Consider the following 18,417-nt stretch of genomic DNA (forward strand, 5'->3'; position numbering starts at 1 on the left):
ATTTTACATTTATTTTGGATTTCATGGTGGTTTTTGTTCTTGATTTATTGTGATGTTTCTTCTTGACTTGTTTAAAGAAGACTTGTCCAGCCCATGGCGACATTGTCTTGTGATTTTGGGCTTTACAAATACATTAGATCATGACAGGCGGTATTATCCTGTCGTACTGCTTCAGAGTCAGAATACCTCATCACAACAGCCCGTATTATCCTGTCATACTGCTTCCTGTCCCAGCATACAGGCTTCTGCACGGGCTCCCATGTTACCATCGAGGACCCGTTTGAAGCCAGACTGCCGGTGAAGAAGAACGACGCAGTGGAAGTGACGTGTGAGATCTATGAACCTGAGGTACCTGAGGGGAACACCACTAAAATGTCTAATATTTAATATCTTTCAGTTCAATCAATATTTGTGAACCTGTGCTACTCTCTTTCAAAGCAATAAACCAGAGAAGTAAGAATCAAACTTGTGTCAAGTATAAAGTCTGGAGAAGCTCCACTGACAATGAATGCAAGACTGATTTTGTGGACCCACAGAACGTTTGTTTTATTTTTTATATCCAAATAAATTTTATTCTATAGTAGTGATCTCAGTTCTGAAACAGAAAATATACCTATGAACTCAGAACATCCCCCTGGGTGCTCTCACTGTCATCTATAAAGTCTTTCCCAATTAATTGTCTGTGGAGCAGCTTCAGACTTTATATCTGAATCCATGAAGTGTATGGCTTTGGGAGAGAGTTGCTCACTTGCTCATGTTCACTAATGTGCACTGTCTTGAATACATGAATGAATTCTGAAAATGGGCGTAGTTCCCCTTACTGCCTGTTCAATAGATTTTCAGTGATTTGCTACATAATTATCTAAAAGCAATAGCATGTTACAGTCTATGGTCTATGCTGTGTCTGTCTACCTAGAGTCCTCATATTGAATACAACGTGCTTTATACAGTACTCTTGGGGCGACAGTGGTTCGGGAGGTAGAGCAGTCGTCTGATAATCCTTGAGCAAGACACTTAACCCCATTTACCATTCTTGCATACACTTAAATAAAAAAATAAAATAGTCTCAAATAAATATGTATATATATTCTTGAGTTAGTTTTACCCAACTGCTCAGTTTTCAAAGAATGATAAATGGACTGCATTTATATAGCACTTTTCTCCAAAGCGCTTTACCACTTACATTATGCCTCACATTCACCCATTCACTCACACATTCAAACACCAACAGTGGAGGCAACCATGCAACCTTCTGATTATCAGACGACCGTCTACCTCCTGAGCCACTGTTGCCCCGTGAAAAGAACAGTATTAGTATTACCTATTACTATTAGCGAATGTGCACAGCTGTCAACAGGTCATGCTGACTTCTCAGAAGAATGTTTTAACATGCAGACATTGGACAGTGTGCTTAAATTTGGGCTTTTTGTTCATACAGTATTTTGGACTTCTGAATGTTGAGTCACTGCCTCACTGAGCACAGAGTAACAATACAAACTCTGGCATATCTTCCTGGACTTTTAACTTTTTACATCGACACTTTACATTTTTACATGTATTACTGTACATTTTTGTATATTACTGTATATTTTACAAGGTATATTCATATTTTAGAATGTATATACCCTGACTGTATTTTTATTCTTATTTGTGATTTGTGATTTTTGACTACCTAAATGTTTATTGTGAGCGATCTGTAGTGCTGAATTTCCCTCGGGATCAATAAAGTACTTCTATTCAATTCAATTCTATTCTATTCTATAATACCTTTCCCCTCTGGTTTGTCTGTAGGCTGCTAAGGAGGAGGCGCAGGCCCACGCCACCGCAGACAGGGAGCATGCTGGGTCCCAACAGCACAACCACACACACCTGCATCCCCACGAGCACCTGCACGCCTCAGTGCCCAGCACACCTGGCCAGACTCCCCCCAGACCCAGGGGCTCTCTGGGCGTGGTGGAGGCGCATCCTGCGTCCCACAGAGCCCCACCGAGAGCCAGGCTCTGCCCCGGCTCTCGGAGACACCGCCTGGGCCTCGACAGGCTCAAGCTCTGATTGGATGAGACTGGCCCAAGCGCAAACTCCCGATTGGTTCCTCCAACTGTGCCCGCCTCGTGTGCAGATCAGATGGAAGATGAGAAGAGACCTTGTAAACCTTGGTGGAAAGTGTGTGCAGTATGTACATGACGCGCTTGCAGTGGCATGTTATACCCACGGCGCTTTGCATGAAGACATGTGATTGTTGAAGAATTATCATAGTACATTTGTCACGCCTTTTTTTTTTTTTTTTTTATGTTTCATTGCTTTCAAAGTTATCAAGTGATCATGACGTTTTTCTGAAAGTAACTGTACTTAATTGCATCATTAAAACCCCTGGTCCCTGGCTTTTTGTGTGTCTTAATAAGATACACTTTTGTGTGATTCTTGATGAGATTCATGTCTGCATTCCTTTATTAGTCAATATACCATTATTAGGACCAGCATGTTAACAGAGTAATAATATTGTCATATATTGGATATACCTATTTAGCCTATTTAATTTAATTTATTCAAGAGTTTATTAAAACATCATATACTGTATGTTTAATGCAATAAAATAAATGTATAAATAAAATAACACATTTTTAGGATATAATCGTGCTATAGATATTTCCGCCACTAGATGTCGCATTAGACACAGCATGTCATTTATCAGGTGCATTCCACGTGGAGGGGATACACACCTGCAACATGTAAACAACGACATACATTTTGGACCCACACAAATATTTTAAATGATACATTCATGAATACATTTTGGGGGGGGGGGGGAGAAGCAATACTTTTATTTCTAAAAGCTCTGTGGATGTATTGTAAAAAATACATAGACATTTATTTGTATATGTATAATGTATAATCTATAGCACCTTTAACACTTTTGCGACCACTGGGATGAGTCTAATTAATGGCAAGAGGACCGGGGAATGTAAACAAACGTGTGTATTTTTGTACAGCTAAATCTATACTTTATAGTATTGCTATCTGTCCATTCTCATTGTCAATTGAGTTCATAAACCGTCCCTTCAAAATGGCTTAAAGAAAAAAAAATGCATCAATAGGTTCTCATTTTATAGCGCCGTGAATATAAGCTTTATAGCGGATTTGGGCTAGTATATTTTCTGGAAAGCTAGATAAATGGCTAATAGCTACTAACGTTATATCTAATGGCATTTCCGTTTTACAGATGCTACAGAAATAACTAAAACTGCATATGATTGGGACTGTCCCAAAGCATGTATGCATGAAAGGGGGGGGGCGGGGGACGTTGTTTATTATTATTGATTACCAATAACAGTGTTCGTCTATAGCCACATACGCTGGTCGGCTGGTTGAGTATCATAGCAAGCTCTGATCGGGCTGTAATTTACGTGAAAAAGATCTTACCGTGAGCCGGTGGGATCCCCCCGAGCATTTCCCCGTTATCGATCGCCATCTGGTAGATCGATATTTCCATTGGCTGATGATAAATCCCCTTATTGCATAGTGAAATCCGCAATTCAAAACGTATCCCGTGCAACAGACAATAGCTATCGCTTCAGATGAGTAGAAAACTACATTAGAGATCCAAAAAAAGAAAGACAACTTCTGCCACAGGGAACACTCTATTATCGCGATAGCGCCCCTAAGAGGATCTGGCCGGTATTGCACATTGTAGAATTCATAGAGTATTGAAAATCTGCAGTGCCGCTCGGCGACCTTGAACAAGTTATTAAAATGGAATAAAAGCAATAACAACTTGCCACGGCTTTATCCGTGATTCTGTCCACAACGCATGGATTCGAAACACGTATAAATACGTGGCTCGTCCCCAATGTGTTAAGATAGTAGCCTATGTTTGTATTTAAACCCAGAGCCCTGTCATTCTTTACAAGAAAAATAAACAACCAGAGGACACTGACTGGCTAATAGGCCATAACCATAGAAGCTGACACCTGTCCAAGAGCGTCACTTTGTTTTGAAAAGTGAAAACAGGCAAAACAATTGGTAAGTATCTACATATACGTGTAATAAAACACAAATATGTACATGCAATAGCAACTAGGACATTTTGATTGAAAAGATTGAAAATAGAATAGAGCTGATAACGGATCCATTTGAGGTATGGGGGCGACGTAGAGAGGATCGTATCCTCTTGGCCATCACCACGGGACGTCCACCACTTTGGTCATCACCACGAGACATCCACTCACAAGGAGACGGGGACAGGCGTTAGACAGTTTGCGTGTTTGTGATGGGTGGACATAGCAATAGATGCATGTAGTAAGCATATATGTCAACATAGACTTTTATTTGAATACACTCTGCCACTTAGACTCATTACATCCACCAAACGAGAGCTATTTTATTGCTCTGCACTATTGCACTATTTTATTCTGTCTATTTTATGCTAATATTATATAAATTATCTGCAAATTTTATGCCGGTCTATATTTATGCCAATTGTATGCCTATGTCTATTTTATGTCTACATAACTGCTGTGAAGCACTTTGGGCTGCAATTCTTGTATGAAAGGTGCTATACAAATAAAGTGTATTATTATTATTATTATTATTATTATTATTATTATTATTATTATTATTATTATTATTATTATTATTATTATTATTATTATTATTATTATTATTATTATTATTATTATTATTATTATTATTATTATTATTATTATTATTATTATTATTATTATTATTATTATTATTATATATTATCTGTTGACACTGATAGGCCTTTCAATAGGGAGGCAGTGTTCATAAATGTCACATGAATTTAATGTTCAAAACATGGAATGCATGGGCGGCTGCGTAGCGCAGCGGACTAAGCGCCTGCCTAATACCGCAGAGACACTGGTATCGAATCCAGCTGTCAGCGGTACCTCCGGCTTGGTCGGTCGTCATACTAACACAATTGGCAGTGTTAGAGGGTGGGAAGCCGGTGGGGTGTGTATCCTGGTCGTTGTAAACAGCGACTCCTACAGGTCGGTCGGGGCGCCTGCTCAGCGAGGAAAGGAACTGGGGGAAGTAGTGTGTGAGCCTCCCACGCGTTACAGTGAGAGTCCTCGCTGTCAGGTGAAAAGAAGCGGCTGGCTGACTCCACACGTATCGGAGGGGACATGTGATAGTATCTATCAACCCTCCCTAGACCGGCAAGTGGGGGGCAAATGCGCGCAACGACCAGGAAGGGGGGGAATTGGCATAACGACTAAATTGGGATGGGAGGAAAATACAGAAAAAAGGGGGAGAAAAAGTAGATACAAAAAAAAACATGGAATGCATTATGGCCACTGCTGTATAAACTTGTAGTTGTGTGACATTTTCTGCAGGCTAGCCATTTAATGAATTTGTATTAAATGCATAAAATGCATCCGCTATAAGAACCATCCCAATGTCTGGTTTCCACGCAAGTTTACTGCACCTGCAATAAATACCTAACTCCTAAACCACAGGGACCACTGTAACCTATATAGTGCGTCTGTGTTATAAATGTGGCCTGGTGAATTAGACAGAATTGGCCTCCTCTGCTTTACAATTGAATACGTTGTTAATGGGGCTAAGAAAATCAAATTCCATCTGAGAGAGATCTGGGTGGTCATAGGTCATAGGTCATAGTTGGGTAGACTACCTTAATTTCAGCACCATGGACAGCAAGCCTTACTGTAGTAGTTGACCTTAAGTTAAATACCAGTGCCTGACGCACAAATTAATTAAATGGTTGTACACAAATGTAAATTGGTGGCCTCATGTGTCAACAGTCTATGATTGGCAGGCCAGCCCAGGTTATTTCCCAGCATGCTTTAAGAATGATTGACTATTAAAGAAAGAAAAACACCAGGGCTATCAAAAAGGAGAATGCATTCAGGCAATCACAGTAAAAAGTAAAACAACATTCAAGTGTAGCATCTGGTAACCAGAAGTGAGATGCATATTTCAATTGGTCAATATAATACTAACACTCACCGTCGTAAATATTGTCTGAATGATGACGATGACTGTGGATACATAGTCCTGCTGAGAGATCACCACTCTCCAAGACGACATGCTCGGCCTGCTGACAGGTCAAGTATTTTTATTTTGTATCTAAATTGTTTAACAGATGGTTTCATATAAATGTTTGGTGGTGGAGGGCTACATGATGAATTTATATTCACTGCATGCCATTTGAATAGCATCTCAACGATAATTAAATAATTGACACCACTAGATTTGTTTAATTTAAAGGTTTCATTCACTTGAAGTTTAGCCCAATGAGAGTATACAAGAATGACTATTCTGATCACAGGCTTCTCTCCACTGTTATCTTTCCAACGATATAAACTATGGACGTCTGGACTAAATCACATCTAAAAACAATGATATTCTCAGATAGGGGTCCCTATTACGTGTCAATTTTTGAGAACTAGTGATATACAGTAGTTCTAATATCTGAGAAGTTATTGTGAAGAGGCGAAAAGGCAGTAAGCACTTATCGGGTTTGATGTTCTGGTTGAACCCCCCCCTCCACCCCTCCTACCAACCTCCTACCTACCAACCTCCTCCGATGTACAGTTTCTTCGTCAAATGTATATACTCTCTTTTTTACTCTTCTTGTATCAAAATCAGTACTGTCTATCTGTATGTCATGAATAATGATGTATGTCATATGAATTGAAAATGGGGTACCCTGATGTAAACAAGACGAAAGTCTTTCTCTGGTCTGCATCCCCTTAACAATTGTGTGTATTGAGCCGTACTGTATTGTACCCATTCTGCAATCTGTTAAATAAAAACGTCATTCATTCATTCATCAACTACACACCCCAGCACACTAGGTGGCGGAATAGTTACAGCTGGAGGATAGCGGTGTCGGAAGTGAAGTCCATGTCCTGAAAAATATCAACAAGCTACTTTGCCTCTCGAAAAAGGGATAAATACGTCGACATATAATTGAAAGCGGAGGAATATATGACCGCGTAACAACAGATATCAACGTCTTCACCGACCCCTAGATATTATGGGGTGAATATTTCCACGCACCTTATGTGGAAATGGTTTGTTTTGGTTCCTGCAACTCAAGCCGATGAGCCTGCTAACGTAACTTTCTGTCATCAGCTGACTTCTATGTAAATTCATTCGGAGAGGGCGAACCGAATAGCGCACCTAGCATCATGTGTAGTCATTACATTATATTATCGGGTCTCGTGGAAGTCACGGTAGTGGACTGTTGCTGACTCCTCGGGGGTGTTCTCTTCTTGGACGGTGTGAAGAAGAGCACAGGGCTCGTTGATGCAATGCACTTGCAGCTGCTCCTACCTGTCAACCAGTAGGGGTGAGGGGAAACAATCGATACAGCAATACATCGCGATATTTTGACGCCAAGTGTCGATATTTAATTAATTGAATAAAACAGAATGTATATATTATTTTTATTAATGAAGTTTTCTATTGGGGACATAATTTGCATTTGAAAAAAGGTAATACATGGCACTATATCACAATATAGCACAGTATCGTGACATCACAATACCTTGACTCTAGTATCGTGATAATATCGTATCGTGGTGATTCCCACCCCTGTCAACTAGTAGCTCAGCTTGGCTCGGTCTCACTGGCTGTCTGTCCTCCCCCTCCCCCTGTGGAAATGGCCCACTGTAGTTCCTCTGACTTGAGTGGGAAGGTACTTCATCCGGACAACGGTGTGGCGGCAGCCACGATGATGGCCTCACCGGGGAGCGGCGATGTTGACCAGAGTATGAAACCGGTGCTGTTTGAGATTTTCGGGGAGATGTGGAACGTCCAGTCCCGGCTGGGTCAGGGCGTCTCCGCCTCGGTCTACCGGGTGAGCTCCGGTAGAGCGAGCACCGCGGCCGTCAAGGAGTTCCAGGTCGACGGTCGGGGAGGAGATTACGGGTATCACAAGGAGAGGTCCGTGCTGGAAGACATCCAAGGACACAAGAACATAGGTAAGATGCATTATGGTGCCGTTACTTATCATAGATTCATGAGATTATCCTTCTACCGTAGCAAGTAACGCCAAGTGTGTATAGTCATAACCTTTTTGGAGTCCCCTCATCCCAGTGTGTTTACTGAAGGGGGGGGACATGGACACTGTATAGCATTGTGTGACTCCATCATCCTGTCTTCCAGTGTTTTTTCCCCCTCTGATAGGTAAAGGATGGGTACCTTTCTCATTTGAACCGATACCGGTACCCAACCGTACCTTTTTTCGGTACTTTAGTCTCAAGAAATTAAATTTACCTACCTCAGTCGTAAAAAAAAAATCCAAACTTCAAATAACTACAATTTCGACAGTTTTCGGCTTGTCATTGCTCCGACTGCTTTGTTGTTGAATCAAGTCAAATCCTAGGTAAGCATATATTGTGCGTGTGAACGTTGACATGAAAAGAAAAAAGGTAAAAAAAAAAAAAAAAAAGGTAAAAAAAGATTAATAATAAAAAATCTTTTTTTAAATTTTTTTTAAAAAAAAAATTCGGTTTCTCACTTGATTCGATACTCGGTAGTACCGACGTGTTTCGGTTCGGTGCCTCAAAAGTACCGAATTCGGTACCCATCCCTAGGGATGGGTATCGTTAGGATTTTATCGATACTACTACTCTTATCGATACTGCTTAACGGTTCGGTACTTTATCGATACTCTTATCGGTTCTTTTTGGTTCTTTTTTTGCAAGAAAAAAAGACAATTAATTAAGAACAGAATCAACATTGCTTTATTATTTATAAATACAACGTTATAAATAAGTATTATAAATAAATATAATTTCTTCAGCAACAGCAGCAGCAATGTTCTTTTATATAACTTTATAAATAAATATAATAAATTAATATAATTTCTTCAGCAACAGCAGCAACAATGTTTTAAATGTGTCTGACTCTGAATTATAGACTTTTTATAATAAACAACAAATGCAAAAGGCTAACAGAACTGTGACACTCGTTCACCCTATCCTCTGTCATCCTTCCTCTAGCTGCTAGGGATAAAGGACTTTGGGTGGTGGAGGGAGGTAGAGGGAGGATGTGTGGTGGCCCTGGGCTCACTGGGCTGGGACATAGTGGCTGACGCCTCAGCTTGACTATCTATAAAAAGTTTAGATTGTAGTATTTGTAGCTAAACAATTGTTTTGTTTATTAGCCTATTTGTAATAATTCGTTATTAGCCTAGGCAACTCCGTATCTTGGCTTACGGTTACGGCTGCAGTGGATGCAGATGGAACACTGCGCGCAAGGCAGTCGAATACGCGCATTTCTGCACACTAATATCATGTTTTGCCAACAGATGTTTTGATAAATTGATTTGCTCGTATTGCCACCCTTACTGGCAAATGTTTTGTTGCACTTGTGGCAACGTGCATTGTCGGCATTGACCCTTGTAAAGTATATCCATACTTTAGAACGCTTCGCTCTATCCGCCATGATCACGACTCAGTGCATGCAGAGCTGCTGTCTGTGTGCAGAGCGCTATAGCACGGGGCGTCGGGGACAGAACTTTCATTAAGGAGTACCCGTATGTAGTACCCGTATGTCTATGTGTAGCACTAGCGAGCGACTCGCGAGGAGTGTGTGTAATAAATTGACTCGCTGGCTGCGGCTCGCTTCTCGTGCAGAGACAGAGAGGATCGTTCGCAACTTTTAAATAATAATAATAATAATAATAATTTCTCTAGAGTATCGATAGCAGTACCGAGGACGTCAGAGCTTATAAATACTCCGGTATTTTCTAATATAGTACCGGTTCCCGTTTAAAACCGGGGTCCGGGGGGCATCCCTACCCATCCCTAGATAGGTTAGATTAGATTCTAATGTATTGTCATCATACAGCACAAGTACAGTACAACAAAAAGACGTTTGGCATCCAACCAGAGTGCAATGTGAAGTCAATAAGTTGTGCTTAACTTAGTTAATATATATATTTGTAATCCTCTTTTTCTCCGCCTGATTTTTCTATTTTTCTCCCCATCCCAATTTAGTCGTTATGCCAATTCCCCCCCTCCCCTACCTGGTTGTTGTGCGCAAAACTGCGCATGTTCCTCCTACTGGTCGGTACAAGGGAACCCTGAAGTGAACCACATGCTTCCTCCGACACATGTGGAGACAGCCAGTGGCTCTCTTCTCACCTGGCAGCGAGGACTCTCATTGGCGAAGCGTAACGCGTGGGAGGTCACGCTGCCTTCACCATTTCCTGCCTTTCGCTGAGCAGGCGCCCAGACCTGACCTGTAGGTGTCGCTGTCCACAATGCCAGATTACCACCCTCGACTTCCCTAACTCAGCCAAACGAGTTAGTATGACGATCGGCTCAAGCCGCAGGCAATTCTGACTCCGGGAGTCGAGACCGCAGCCTCTTGCATTGGTGACGAGCGCAATCTCTGCTACGCCATCCGACCGCCTCAACTTAGTTAATATTTCATTTTATTTTACTCCACCTCTTTATTGTATTATCTGTCTGTGTTAATTCTTAGCCTGCAAACGGGACGTTTTTAGGACGATTTGCCCACCGGCACTTTGGCAACCCCTAGTGGCTCGGGTGTGCATATTTTGTAATACAATATATGTAGGGGTGCACCGATGTATCGGTCGGGTATCGGTATCGGCCGATAAGTGCCTTGTTGACTGCAATCGGCCCATCGGCCGATAAGCTCGAATGTGCCGATGGCAGTAGCCGATAAATATGCATCAATTTGTGTAGCGTCAAAAGACAAAAAAAAGTTCACTCGCGACCTACCTGCACAACGCCCGCCGTCCCCAGTCCCCCACACACACACAAGCTACTGCATCAAAGTTACTACTCATGATTAACAAGGCATTCGTTTTGTGGCATTAACGTTATATAGTTAGTGTTACACGTTCAATAACATCAGCATATTATTTACCCGAACATAGCAAGTAAGCAAGGCATTACTCCGTTCATAGCTCAGTTCCATTCCGTTGCTCATTCCGTCCGTACCCAACTACCCATTCTGCAATCTGTTAATAAAGTTTTCAACCAGACAAATGTATAGAAAGGCTTTGTTTTATTATAACATTTGTTTCAGTAAAATCATTATGTCTCGTTTGGTCATCCTGTGGAGCGCTGGTCGGCGGGCAGCTAACGTATTAGCTACGGTACGTTTGTTGTGCTCTCGCAAGCAGATCAATGGCGGCATTGCCGGAAGTAAAAAACTAATAAACGCTTGCCGATTGGTGGTAAGAACAGCAGGAGGTGGGTGCTAGCGGTGTGACGTAATTGGCAGAAATGACTGTCAATCAAAATTTCATTGGTTGACATCTCTGGTTGAGACAATAGTATCCAGCTGCAGCCCAGCCGGTAGACCATACTGGGAGAACTAGTATCTAGCTGCAGCCCTGCAGAACATACTGGGAGAGAGATAGTGCTATTTCTTGATGTTTCCTTTTTTTAAGTAAGTAAAGAGGCCTATGTTCATATCGGTGAGCACAATTTGTAACACAAATATACAGTCGTTTCATTAAAAAAATTACAAAAAAATGTAATATTACCAAAAAATATAAAAAAAAATATTTAAAGTTTTTTGCCACAAATATCGGTATCGGCCGATTGTGTTAGTTGAACAATCGGTATCCGTGGCAAATTTTCATATCGGTGCATCCCTAAATATATATATCTAATTGAAGTCTTATTTGTTGCCTGTCGATAGCGACAAAATCCGACAAAATCCGTTCAGCGGTTCTTGAGTTACATGCCGGTATTTGAGACTTGTGCAAAGTACACGGGTATTGCGCAAAATACCACTCCCGACTCTTGGCGCAGTAGTTCCATCAATCTAGATCCGATCTCGAAAATTATTGTGGAGGTGGCGTTCCAATGAGTGTGGCTTTCCAATGATGCCCCACCTGGGGATGTATGAATCAGGGATCTGGTGAAAAACTAACGAGCGAAAACAGGAAGAGAAAAACAGCCAAATGAATTGAAGTCTATGAGAAAACTGAGTACACAGTTTACCAAAATCACTCCTAATCACTCATTTCTGAATGGATCTTTATGAAATTTGGACATGTACTACATAAGGCTTCAGGCTATGGATCTCGGGAGGGTTCTACCACCTTTTGGGGAAATACTACTAACTACTACAGAAAAACTTGAGTAATACGTTTTTCTACAACTCAAGTTCAGACCTATATTATTCTATTTCATTAGCACTAAAAGTGAATTTTCTTTCTGGAATCAGAAACTCATCTTTCAAAAGAGACTAAGTATAAAGTATAGTATTTTGGTTTGCAAAAAAAGTATGCAGTCCTCAAAAACTAAAACTAAAATGGCCAATTTTGGGTGCGCTTGTTTTAAGGATCAGACACAGAAAACTACGATATTGGAACCAGGGTGGTATCCACTCGTCCTTCCTCATGTATGGAAAACAGCCCACAAATTTCATATTTAGGCTATTTATTATTCTTATGTATGAATAATTGATTAGATGATAGACTTTAGAAACAAAATCTTGAACATGGGCCAATTTGAATTTGTAGACAAGACATGAGCATTTTTTCCGATGCTCAGAAGTATCATGCTTAAACATTTTCTGCTCTATAAATCAGCTTTTGTGTTCAGAACATCATACAAATATTACATTACATTTTATTGTCAGAGAACAACCAAATATGGGCAGCCTACATATCAGTCTACACACTACAGTTTGTAAAAACAACACACCTGATTTAGCAGGGGAGGGAAGGTGGGGTGCAAAAGCCTGCTGTTCTACACTCTTAACAAAAAGGGTGCTAAATAGCACTAAAAGTGGTTCTTTGGCTCATAATCCTCTACAGGCTGCATACAAAATAATACAAATAAATAAAAAAAAGAAGAATAAAACAGGCCACAAAGTTACTGTTATGTATGTAATACTATAATATTCTTTTCAGTTTCTGATTGTTCAATGTCCCCTAGATAAAGGGGGGGGGGGGTCAACAGTTCATAAAACTTCATAAAATGTTGTTTAGTTAAAAATAAGAATAATAGCCTGATGCTGACCACAAGTATGAGGAGGTAGAAATATTCATAATTAATGTCAATTTTAAATAAATGTGATGCTTTGAAGGCACAACAAATGCATTTGCCGGATTTAACTTCCTTTAATCTAGTGTTCATTTGTAAATTTTATTACATCTGTTCCCATCTTGTATTGTACAGTAATAATAATAATAATAATAAAAATAATAAAAAAAAAGATAAATCCAGATACAGATAATTTTGTTGGTTGAACAGATACACATACACATAATGACTCTCTGCACACCCCTAATATACACCTGCATATAACCCATATATTCTGCGTTCACGGAATCGCGGACGGAATCACGGAATTGACCAATAAAAATGGAATCAACTGCAAAACGTGCAATATTGCAGAATTTGGCCTAATCTGGACTGAAATTCCGTTTTTGGGTGGAACGTTTGTTGCAAAGCAAACATGACCGGGGAGGCGGTGACCGCTGTGTGTTACACACAACTACACAGCAGTCTCCAAGCGTCTGGATGCTTTGATGTTAACATCGTCAAGAAGCTAAGAAATTCCGCAATAAGCCCTAAATTCAGAGCAGAGCAGTATCCTAATGACTTGTATGCCTCCGGCGATAAGGTGTTTTGCAAATTCTGTCAACGTACCGCGGACTGGACCCGCAAAAACACGACACTATTGTGATTAAATAGCTATGTAACGTTACAGTACATAGGACTATATATGGAAATGATAGCTTCTAGCTAAATCTAGTGCACCCATCCATTTGTTTAATGCAAACGGTTGTCATTACACACTGTCCTTTATAAACTAAATAAACGTAAACAGCTATGTAACGTTACAGTACATAGGACTATAGATGGAAATGACAGCTTCTAGCTAAATCTGGTGCACCCATCCATTTGTTTAATGCAAATGATTGTCAATATACACTGTCCTTTATAAACGAAATAAACTAAACTAAAGGTGCTTAAATTATGCATTACTATATTTCATCACAATATAATAGATATAGCTAGGCTACTGACATTGTCATTGTGATAATGTCAGTAGTAGCTGTATCTATTGTTTACACTTTAAATGTGTATTTTTATTTTGTGTGCATTTTTATTTTGTCATAATATTATTTGAAAAATATTGTGTAAAATTGAACTGTATTTCTGAGTTGCAGCACTTAAAAACATTAAATGGACTGTTATATCTCATTCAATTGTGGACATCTATTCATTCCCACTTATTAGACACTATTTCTGATGTAAAATGAGCATAAAAAGCTAAATACAGAATTCTGAAATATTAAAACGGAATTTGGGGAAAAAATTTATGGAATTCGGAAAATAATAAAACGGATTTCATATGGCTCTAAATAATGCTGTATATACCCCATGTGTATAGATATATATATTTGTTCTTACCGTATATATATCTATCCACATCTGTCTATACATACCTGCATACCTACTCTTACTAGTTATACTGCTGGCCAGTATGACTTAGGCTACTACCATAGTGTCTTTATACCTGTATCACTGTACATATTAATACTACAACTCTGTACATACATCTGATTTGCACTATTCTCAGTAGTACTCATTTATATATTTTATACCCAGTTTAATCACCTGTACATTTTATATTACTATTGCAATTTACTGTACTACGTGTGCTGTATGATGACAATACATTTGAATTAGGGATGCTCGATATTGGCTTTTTTACCGATACCGATATTCCGATATTGTCCAACTCTTAATTTCCGATACAGATATCAACCGATATCAACCGATACCAATATATGCAGGGTTTCCCCCCCCCCCAAAAAACTGAATAATTTCAGGTAACTAATAATTTCACTGGATATATATATAACAAATATTGTTATTGTTTTTTTCTTTTTTTAAACCGATACCGATATTTTCCGATATCACATTTTACTGCCGATATCGGCCGATAATAACGGTCGGCCGATAATATCGGACATCCCTAATTTGAATCTAATCTAATCTAATATAATCTATTCCTCTCCTTTTATAATTCCAGTGACGCTCTATGGGGTTTTCACCAATCACAGCTGTGTGGGTGTGGCTACTCGCTGTCTGCTGCTGGAACTGCTGGACGTCAGTGTTTCAGAGCTGCTGGTGAGGGGCACCTCGCAGACTGGCAGCGCAGGAACCCCAAGCGGCAGGTAGGGTTGCACCATACACTGATACTAGAAAAGTATCGCCATACCCAGCTGTTAAAAATGGTCCAATACTCCATTTTATTAGTATCGATACTTTTAGAATAATAGCCTGATGCTGTATTTTGTATGAGTTGAGTGGATGTGTGACCGGAGCAGTGTGTGTGTGCAGGGCCGCCTGGGATGCGAGGCCCTGTGCGAGATTTAAACGCGAGCCCCCCCACCCCCCTAAAAGGTAAAAAAAAAAAATAATAATAATAATAATATAATTTTTTTTTTCATACAGTCAACATATTCTTAAATAATAGCGCTGCCCGAGGCTAAGCATGATACAGTCAACATATAGCAAGAGAGAGAGCGAGAGAGAGCTCCCGTTCTACAGTCAATATACAGTGTTATCGCTGCACAGACCCGGCAATGCCCCTGACCCTCCACCAGAGCAAGGCCAGAGAGAGAGAGAGAGAGAGACACATTGGAAAGAAACAACCCAAAACCAGAGCAAATTGAAATGCTATTTGGCCCTAAACAGAGAGTACACAGTGGCAGAATACCTGAGCACTGTGACTGACCCAATACTAAGAAGATCCTTGACTAGGTACAGACTCAGCGAGCACAGGCTAGCCATCGAGAAAGGCCGCCATAGGCAGACCTGGCTCCCAAGCGAAGACAGACCCACTGCACACAAGATGAGGTGGAAACCGAGCTCCACTTCTTAACAACCTGCCCACTATACCAAGACATACTTCCCACAAATTGCAAACACTCAAAGAGACGTTGAAAACATCGACAATAACTCAAAACTCCCATACCTACTGGGAGAAATACAAGAATGTGAAATAAAGCCCATTTGAATTGAAGAGAGAGAGATAGATAGAGCATGTCTGTGTGTGTGTTAGAAAGATAGAGAGAGAGCATGTCTGTTTGTGTGTGTGTGTTAGAGAGAGAGCATGTATATGTGTGTTAGAAAGAGAGAGAAATATAGAGAGAGAGAGCATTAGGCTTGGGCGGTATCCTTTTTTTCACACCGGCAAACCTTTGTTATAATACCCCGGTGCACGGTATTTGACGGTATGACTTTCATTTTCATTAGCGGGGGGTGGGGGGGGGGGGGGGGGGTGTACGTGTTACCAAGTAAACAAATCATCGTCAGCTCTCAGAATGGTAGTCCTGCACCGGTAGAAGCCTGCACCGTTTTAGCGTTAGCATCTAGCCTATAGCCATGGCAGACTATTTGATTCCTTAAGGGCTAGAAATTGCCTGGGTTTTGGTGATATGCTCCCGAAATGCTCCCGTTGTTTGGCTACTTCTATGTGCAGTGAAAACTACTCGAATGCTTTATAACCTAGTCATTGATTTAGTTCAGGGTAATCTAAGATTAGCCGCAGAGCTAACGCTACTTAACGTGAGCTAACGCTAGTTATTCAAGCTCAGTAGCGCACAGAGAGAGATAAACAGCTGACAGCGGATGGTACAGGACGGTACAAATACAATAAAAAGGCGGGTGGGGGCTGTTGTGTAAACCTTGTACTCTTTAGTTCACATATAATAAGAGACGGATTATTTGCTTGCTCCACCAGTGCACCACAACAACACTGCTCTCGTCACAACGCTTTACGGTATTTTCACAGCACTGTCGCAACATTACCGTAAAACGTGAACACCGTTGTGACCCACTCGCTCCACTAGAGCGGTCTCGCCCTCTGCTGGCGCGTGTGTGCACTACACTCAGTGTGTGCACTACACTCAAAACTCAGTTTCACTGTTATAGAAACTGAAGCGCATCTGTGATTTTGACGGTGACGGACGGTATTGAAACCGTCGGTATTTCTAAATACCCCGCTATACCTTAATACCGTCATACCGCCCAAGCCTAGAGAGCATGTCATTTTGTGTGTTAGAGAGAGATATAGAGCATGTCTGTCTGTGTTAGAAAGAGAGAGAGAGAGCATGTGTGTTTGTGTGTTAGAGAGAGAGAGCATGTCTGTGTGTGTGTGTGTTAGAGAGAGAGAGAGAGCATGTATGAGAGAGATAAGCAAAGATGAGCCCCTAAAGGATATTCAACTTTTAATGGAAGAACAAAACGGAAGGAAAAGATAACTTCACAAAGGCAACATGAATATACATAGATCCAAAAGGACAAAGATCAACACTTAAATCCAAAGAGAAGAGGGTCTATACCAGAGAAAACAAAGTAGCAAGGAGCCAATGGCCGACATCAGCTAAATAGGCTAACTGCAAATAGAGTAGCCAGGTACTGACACCAGGCCACACACCGTTAGCTACTACAACAGCTAGCCGGCCCGTTTGGCTCAATATAACGTTAGCTAGCCGGCCTGCTTTGGCTCAATATAACATTGGCTCAATATAACATTAGCTACAACAGCTAGCCGGCCCGTTTGGCTCCCGAGAGAGAGAGAGAGATATATCCACGGCGGGAATAGAATAGAGTGCATTAAAAACTCACCAAACGTCCAAGAGGATGGAGACAACCGCATGGAGTTGACGAAGTTCATCTGCCGAATGACCGTCCTCTTCATCTTGGCATAACAATGCTGCTACACATGATGTAACCCCTCCCTTCGTTGAAACCAATAGTATGTCTGCTGCAGAGCCCCAGAGCTCCAATAGTGAGTATGTCTGCTGCAGAGCCGCAACACAAACACAAATTCTACAAACGTGTCTAATGTGAAATATATAAGCATATAAGCAAAACTAGATTTTAGGTCTGTGATGAAAAAGGGCCTCGCGGGAAGGGGGGCCTTGCAAAAAAATAAAAAATAAAAATAATAATAATAAAAAAAAATATATATATATTTTGAATTTTTTTTTGTGCGAGGCCCCCCTTCCCGCGAGGCCCTGTGCGACCGCACTGCTCGCACACCCCCTGAGGCGGCCCTGTGTGTGTGAGAGTGTGAGAATGCACGCTTTGCGTAGTGGGCGTGTCAAGAGTGTCTGCACTGTTTACGGTATAAAATCTTTTCCATGTTTTGTTTTCCAATATTATATTCCATTACTTTTCCTGATATTTTAGTTTTTTTGCCGTGGTATCGTTTTAGAACCTGTATCATGATACTGGTATCGGTATCGAAGTCAAACTTTTGGTATCGTGACAACACTAGAGACAGGTATGAGATATGATCCAGAAAATAACTAAAGAAGGTACACGTAAATACATGGATGAATGGATGGATTTATTAAAGGTAAATGACACCCATTTTAAGAATTACCATATGTTCTTCCTGTGC

At 40.6% G+C, this 18,417-nt stretch overlaps 2 protein-coding genes across 3 annotated transcripts in view; both read left to right on the forward strand.

Annotated features, from left to right (window-relative positions):
- The window catches only part of LOC311225842 (fetuin-B-like), a gene marked incomplete at both ends in the record, with an annotated part of 32,374 nt that extends 30,322 nt beyond the window's left edge, over window positions 1-2,052 (forward strand). The window contains 2 exons of the mRNA XM_084311235.1: window positions 235-348; window positions 1,792-2,052. Coding sequence (XP_084167361.1) covers window positions 235-348; window positions 1,792-2,052 — 375 coding nt within the window. The remainder of the gene's footprint in view (window positions 1-234; window positions 349-1,791) is intronic.
- Window positions 2,053-6,880: 4,828 nt separating this feature from the next.
- uhmk1 (U2AF homology motif (UHM) kinase 1) overlaps window positions 6,881-18,417 on the forward strand; it is a 35,643-nt gene continuing 24,106 nt past the window's right edge. Inside the window, exons 1-3 of one of the 2 annotated variants that reach the window (XM_084309538.1) lie at window positions 6,881-7,336; window positions 7,663-7,970; window positions 15,034-15,178. In XM_084309538.1, coding sequence (XP_084165664.1) covers window positions 7,721-7,970; window positions 15,034-15,178 — 395 coding nt within the window. In that variant the 5' untranslated portion in view covers window positions 6,881-7,336; window positions 7,663-7,720. Of the gene's footprint in view, window positions 7,971-15,033; window positions 15,179-18,417 lie in introns of both variants that reach the window. The other variant, XM_084309537.1, reaches the window with a different exon arrangement.

Source organism: Notolepis coatsorum (genome assembly GCF_963971535.1).
Source record: "Notolepis coatsorum genome assembly, chromosome: 3".
Taxonomy (NCBI): Eukaryota; Metazoa; Chordata; class Actinopteri; order Aulopiformes; family Paralepididae; genus Notolepis; species Notolepis coatsorum.